At 33.3% G+C, this 7,426-nt stretch overlaps 1 protein-coding gene across 5 annotated transcripts in view; it reads right to left on the reverse strand.

The window, feature by feature from the left end:
- Window positions 1-1,661: 1,661 nt before the first annotated feature.
- Window positions 1,662-7,426, reverse strand: part of LOC110105356 — an 8,294-nt gene continuing 2,529 nt past the window's right edge. For 2 of the 5 annotated variants that reach the window (XM_020834823.2, XM_020834824.2), the window contains exon 3: window positions 1,662-1,709. In XM_020834823.2, coding sequence (XP_020690482.1) covers window positions 1,672-1,709 — 38 coding nt within the window. In that variant the 3' untranslated portion in view covers window positions 1,662-1,671. Of the gene's footprint in view, window positions 1,710-1,906; window positions 2,142-7,178; window positions 7,256-7,426 lie in introns of those variants that run through there. The other 3 variants (XR_003699473.1, XM_020834825.2, XM_028691633.1) reach the window with 3 other exon arrangements.

Genomic DNA, 7,426 nt, shown 5'->3' on the forward strand with positions numbered 1-7,426 from the left:
TGAATTGTAGACGTAAAAAAATAATTTATTTCTAAACCATCTTGTGATTGGTTTGATTTCAATTTTCACAAAATTTTTAAAAAATGTTATAAATTTTCATTTAAAAGATAAAGTAAAATTTATCATAATATATATATGCCCTTCTGAAAAAATTAAGGTTTTTTTTGGAGCAGTTTTTTCATTATTTTTTAAATTAAATTTTTTTATACTAAAAATTTATTTTGAAAAACGGTAAACAAAGCTACATAAGATTCATCAATAAAGAAGTTGTTTTGATTGGCTTTTTTGCCAATTTGATTAGCTAAAATTGCAAAACACTGAAAAGTTATGGATGAACTGTAAATTATTGGCTAGATGCGCTGAAAATCCAAATTATACATTATTTAAAATATTTCAAATATAATTATATTAATTTCATGAGAAAAACAGATTATTTATTTATAAACTTATATATTATTTACCTACAATCAATCAAATGAGTAGATTCTATTAAGAAAAATTGTAAGTATCCTAATTTTTTTCTGAAAATAATTATTTAATTTAGAAAAATATTAATAAGTTTGTACTATAAGAAGAGGTACGATAAGCTTGAAAAAAAGCTATAACATTGACAGATAAAAAGGTAGATTTTTCTGAATGCAAGAGACCAAATTAATTTCGAATAAAATAATAGGGAAAACTTTTTGGTCAGATTAGTAGATTACTCTAATTCAATTTTTATCCATATAAATTTATAATCTTTTGAATATTTGATTGATTATGTAAGAGTATATTATAAAAATTAAATGATTAATTGCCTTTTTAATGATAACCAACAAGAGACTTGCATGCATATATATATATATACATGTAATTATTTTATCCGGTCACCAGATATCGCCTGGAGGCAAATCATGATGCATCATGCCACTTTTTGCTATGTACTAATATTGGATATGTACCGGGTGATGTTGCACATCCTAATTCGTCTTCAAACAATCTGATGACTGCACATAATAATTTCTCCATATATAGAGGCATACATTAAGCAGTGTAATACAATCCGACTGCTACAAATAAAAAAATCCCTCAAACAAAACCTTAGGCTTCGTTTGGGACGGCTTTTTTACTGTTTTCTAAAACGGAGTTTTAGTACAAAATTTTTTATTTTTGTACTAAAACTCCGTTTTAGAAAGCAATAAAAAAGCCGTCCCAAACGAAGCCTTATTCTTATGAACAAAAGTCGCACCTAAACATATGAAATCAGCCAGAGAGAATGAAGAAATGAACAAAGAGAATCATCAATTATTTAAAATGTCTGAAACAATAGAAAAGGAAAATACTGAGATTGGATGCTCCAAATCAGCTGGAAGGGACATTTGAACTAGGAGTAATGGACGGACATAAATCAACAAAAAATTATGAGAAATCAACAAAAAATTATGAGAATTGCTACAAATTTTTTTTTGGGACGGTTAGGGGATTCGAACCCGGATGAAATAGGAGGAATTTTTTTCGTTAACCACTTGGCCGCAGACCCAAGCTCAATTGCTACAAATTTTGCTAAGTGCAGAGACACAAAGTCATGTGTATTAACAGTACAGAAAAATGTTGTCCTGTAGACTTTATCAAGGAAAAATAGTAAATTAATACTAAAAAAACAACAACTATAATTGAACCATCTGGAGAATATCAATCATGTGGTTGCTTATGAGAAATGCCTCCAAAACCTGTAATTGAATTAAAGGTTTTATGTTTTTATTATCAAAAGAATAAGGCTTTGTTTGAGATGACTTTCTTACTGTTTTAAGAAGCAGTAAAACAAAAGCTGTGTTAAGCAGCAAAAAAATCGTCCCAAACGTAACCTAAAACACAACCTTCAAGTTGTGAATAAATAAGAAAATAACGCAAACAAAACATAGTATCGGCAAATATTTCGGAAATTACAGAACTATTTATCACCTACAAAAACTAGAATATAAGTAAAGTTTTTATTAAAAAAAAAAACAAAAATTCTAGCTGGTTCACCCTGAAAATTACAAGAAGCCTAATTTGGCATATTACTCTCCCCTACCCAGCTAAACAACTCCAATGCGTAGTTCAAACGTTGGCTTCCTTTTTTCTTTTTATTTTTCTCCACCAAGATTTCTGTCTTCAAGTACCTGCCATTGATAAGTACTTTAAAAACTTGAACCAACACAAACACTTGGTCTACAAAATTTAATAATCAGAATCATTAGCTAGCATTCAATCATTGAAAAAGCTATATAAAACTATTTAGTGATTGAATGGGCTTTCATAACCGCAAAAGATCGAACACCGCAAGAACACTAAAGTTATTCTCCTATTATTTCAACAAAGTTTTAGATATTTTACCAGCAACATCAAAATTCAAATGTAAATTTACATACATACCCCTTTATTTCATGCTATTTACATATCTAATTCTCAAAACATTAATATTACATGTCTATCACTCATATACAACTTTAATATCAAAAATATCACTCATATAATTCATTTCTACCATTCATGTCATCCTATAAACTTTAATATTTCATTCCATGCACCCAAATTTGTTTTATGGATAGTGGGCATTTAATATTAATATTTTAGGTGTTAGATATGTAAATAGCATAAATAAAGTGATATGTATGTAAATGCCCCAAATATAAAACCCGTCCTGCTAGCATATCTTTTGTCCTTCACTGTACCTCAATTCTATCAAACCAATTAAATTGAGCTTCCACTATTTGACTAACTAATATTTCTCTAATATATAACAATTCTTATACTCTATTTTTCTCCTATGTTTGCAAAAAAATCAGTCTAAAGATTGAGATTACTCTCCCACTTAGTTGTCAGTGACTTTTTATGATGGCCAGCAATCAAATATATATAGCACATGGTAAATTTGTAGTTCATTAAAACCCACCATTTTAAGCTTCTATAAAATTATCTTATTGGACAATGCTCCCAAATATCAAGCCACCCCTTGATTTTAATGATTAACTTTTGACTCTGCAAGTGATTTTCAACCATATCCTCCTGTATAATAAAAGTAAGCACTTCAAAATAGGTCTTTCACTTATTAAAACACATCACATGCAAATGATATACACTAAGATACCTCACTTTAAAAATCAATCATAAGCATTTTCAAATCAATATCATTAGCATATAATGCTTCCTAGGAAATAGTATTGCAATATTAAGAGTATATGCATTTATTCTCCCTTAATTCTATTTAATCTCTCATTTACTTTTCTCATTTTGCAATCATCATGTATGTGGTACGACATGGGAGGCCACCTTGTGGGACCCAAGGAAACTATTATTTAGGGGTGTCAATTCGGGTCAGCGGGTCGGGTTCGGGTCGAACCCGAAACTGACCCGGCGCTGTTTGGATCAACCCAAACCCGACCCGTTTTTAAAACAGCAGGTTTCTGGACCCGAACCCGACCCGACACGAATGATCCGAAGGTGACCTAAAATTGCTAATTTTCGGGTCAAAATCGGGTCAATATTCGATTTTTGGGTCAAAATTGGGTCCAAAACGGGTCAATCTCAGGTTTTCGTGTCAAATATGAGTTTTCGTGTCACTTTCGGGTCAATTTCAGGTTGCTAGGTCAACCTGAACCCGACCCAATTTTTAAAACGGGTTGATTTTTTCAACCCGACCCGTTTCGGGTTCGGGTTGACCCGAACCCGAATTTTTCCGGGTCAGTTTCGGGTCGTGTCAAAAATTGACACCCCTACTATTATTGATTATGTGAGGAAGAGGAATCAAGGAGAGCTGTTTAATTTGTTAAGGAAGGTTTCCTAAATCATATTTAATTGTTTAGGAAGATTTCCTAAATTATGTTTATACTGTTTAGGAAGTGTTTAATTGTTTAGGAATGTTTCTTAATCATGTTTAATTGACGATTTCCTAAATTATTTTTAATTGTTTAGGAATGTTCTATTTGTGTTAGGCTAGGGCTATTTAAGGGGGAGTTGTCTAGGGTTTAGATCATGCTATTGATGAGTTTTGTAAGCGTTTGTAGTCCACGGATTTTGTGAGGGATTCTAGCGGCATATAGAATTTGATAGAGGTCTTCCTCTCAAAAAAGGATCACTGCAACTTGCTTGTTCTTGTTTCATTTCATATCAATAAAAATAAGTTGTTTGCTGAAATTTATTGTTTGTTCGCTGATTTTGGGTTTTCAAGTCCTATCAAATTAGTATCAAAGCAATTTCTAAGGATCCATGGTCGAGAGAAGAGTTGAGGTCTTGGAAGAAAAGTTGGAGAGGGAAGTAGAGCAATTGCGAACGGATGTGGAATTGTTGAATGAGCACTTTTTGGCGATGGAAGGATAGTTTGAAAATCTCGAAGTGATGGTGAAACAAATGTTAAAGAATCAAACTAAGGCGACACTATCGGAAGCATGGGGGAATCACAAAAATGATATGCCGAGAGAAGATCAAAGACTTGTACCAAGCAAGATTGATGGGGATGAAATGATAAAAATTGTTGATCCTAGTGTAGAAAAAGATTCAACTAAAGTATCCTTGGATGTTGATGGTAAATCTGCATTAGCGGAGCTTGATTCACCTGCAAATCTCCTAAAAGAAAAAAATGGCATTGAAGACTGCAAGCATCAAAACTTCATAAGCCAAGATAATGAAGATACTGCAGAGATAAACTAAAAATTATGTACCAACCAATTCTTTTTATTCTTCAAGTTCACATAAAGTCTTGAAGGATAAGTTGAACGAAGACCAACAGAAAGTTATCCAATATGTTAAGGGATTTAAGGGCAATGCATTTTCTTCTGAAATAATGGAACATTATTCTACCGCTGGAGAAATGAAAAGAAAAATGTCTGTATTGTTTCACATAAACAAACTGTTGATACAATTTTAAGCAGCAAACATGCTACAACTGTTTGACGTGGATCCAACAAGGAAATGCATTCCAAGATTACAATTACTCGCCCATTTTCTTTTGCAACCGGAAAAATATTCTTCAACAATAGCTTCCTTCATTCCACCTTGAGGACAAGGTGGCTCTTCTGGGAGGGGAGTATTGATATGTCAAGGGAGGCTACCTTGTGGGACATAGGGAAACTATTATTCATTACGTGAGGAGGAATCAAGGAGAAGCTGCTTAATTTCTTTAGCAAAGTTTTCTAATTATGTTTATATTATTTAGGAATACTTTCTAAATCATGTTTAATTATTTAGGAAGGTTTCCAAAATTACATTTAATTATTTAGGAATGTTCTATTTGTGTTATGGTGGCTATGACTATTTAAGGGGAAGTTATTTAGAGTTTAGATCATGCTATTGATGAGTTTTGTGAGTGTTTGTTGTCCACAGTTTTTGGAGGGATTCTAGCGGCATCAAGAATTTGGGAGAGAAGATCTTCCTCTCAAAAGAGGACCATTAGATCCCCCCACACCCCCACCCCCACTTCCAGCAGAAAGCATGACTCCATTACTTCTCTCCACCCACTATTTAATTGCCGGTACATTTCCACTCCAAATTGCTGATAATTTATGATTATCAACTATAATTGGAAGCAATTATCCACCATTTTAGTCTTCCCCACAGCCCTACACATCACATAAATGTTATAAACCCAGAATTTGAGATAGCGTTATAAAGCATTCTCTCAAATTAAATGAACTACCATATCATAGTAGACAAGTGATGATGTATACAAATATTTATGTACTCTTTTAAATTTTGGTTTATTATGATTTGTAATTTTATTTTGATTACCCTATGATGGAAGGCAACTGATGATTATGCTAGGATGGTGCTCTTAGGTTTGTCTCTCACATTCCATCACGTTGATGATTCGATTTTCCACCCTTGGTGCTTTGGTTTCCCCCTCCTTGGCAGTTGTGTTGTTGCTTCGGTTTCAACCCCCACCACCTCTTTTATGCTATGTGGATGCTACATTTTTCCCCCTTGAAAGCTGTCCTTTTGGTCCTAGTTTGTTGCAGTTTTGATGAGTTTTTATTGACTGGCTATGTAGTGTTTTACCTACCCGCATTTTTTACTCTTTCCCCCCTTTTCTTCCCTATAAATAGGGGCTGTTTTCCCACTGATTTTGGACAGTTCTTGGTGAAGAATTTGCATACAAACCTAAGGGTTTTTCTAGCTTGCGAGTCAACCTCCTTTCCCCTTCCCCTCTATTACTTCGCCTCGGTCTTCTACATCTTCTTCTCTATCCTTGGTTCCCACCCCATCTATATCCTTCTTCTCTTGTGAGCTTAGTGGTGTTTGCTGCCACATTTTGGTTGGTATTTGTCGAAAGAATGTGGACTTGTGCCAGATCGTTTCAATGGTGGACTCCATATTAGATCTATTATTTGAGTGCCTATCCTTTATATTTTGAGCTTTGCAGGTGAGGTGACCGTTTGTTGGTTGTTCTAAGAGTAGCCTTGTTGTCATTTCTTTATGTTTACGGATTTTGTAAGCTGTTTTCTAAAACTTATTTCTACTTTTAGTTTTATACGTGGATGTTTATGCTTTCCTGAAAGGAAGTTCTCTAATTGCCTTCCTAAGCGTTTTCCATAAAATATTTAGAAACTTAGGTTGCACCAGGTGACTAGTACAACAATAGTTGCAATTGCCAACCTTGAAGCTGATTTTTACATTTCAGTATTCTATTCATAATAACATTGTAGGAAATACTCGGAGCATCTCCAATTACAACTGTTAACACCCAAAAGTTGAAGCAAAAAAGTTCAATACAGATCAAAAGATGTCCAAGAGGACTAAGACATTCAACCATTCAAAGAATGAGAAACAAAAAAATAAACTTCCAAAAGACATTTCGAGCATATTGTATTATTTTCGATTTAAAAGATTTTGATTTTTACACGGTCAACAAAAGAAGCGCTACCTATTTTCATTTCTTATAAAGGATACTATAAGAATTTGAAATAAAGGCTGTACAGACATCTTGAGTGAAAACTGATAGAGAAAATACGAAGCACTTCAGGATCATTCATCGGATGTCAACCTAGCATGCGTCCAGCATAAAAATAGTGAGCTCATGTAGAAGGATAAAATTTCAAGGGAAAATATGCTTATGTCCTCTCATTTTATTTGCTGTATCAAATAAATCAAACCTTCAATATCCGAATGCAAATGAACCCTATTAATGATGGGCAAAACTCGAGGAAAAAATGAAGGAAACATACAGCATTTGAATAGCAGCATGAAACTCCTGACAGAAAGTAGACCACTCTCTTCAATCACCCATCTTTACCACTCCTCCCTATCAAATCCCAATCCCAATTTCTTGAATCAAAAGAAGTTAAAAAAATGCAGAATATGAACTGCTAAATTAAGTTCACGGTATAGGCAAAAGCAAAAATTAAAAATAGTTGAAGGTTATATATATATATATATATATATATATATTGCTGCTTGAAGAGAGAGAGAGAGA

Source organism: Dendrobium catenatum, unplaced genomic scaffold (genome assembly GCF_001605985.2).
Source record: "Dendrobium catenatum unplaced genomic scaffold, ASM160598v2 original_scaffold_30712, whole genome shotgun sequence".
Taxonomy (NCBI): Eukaryota; Viridiplantae; Streptophyta; class Magnoliopsida; order Asparagales; family Orchidaceae; genus Dendrobium; species Dendrobium catenatum.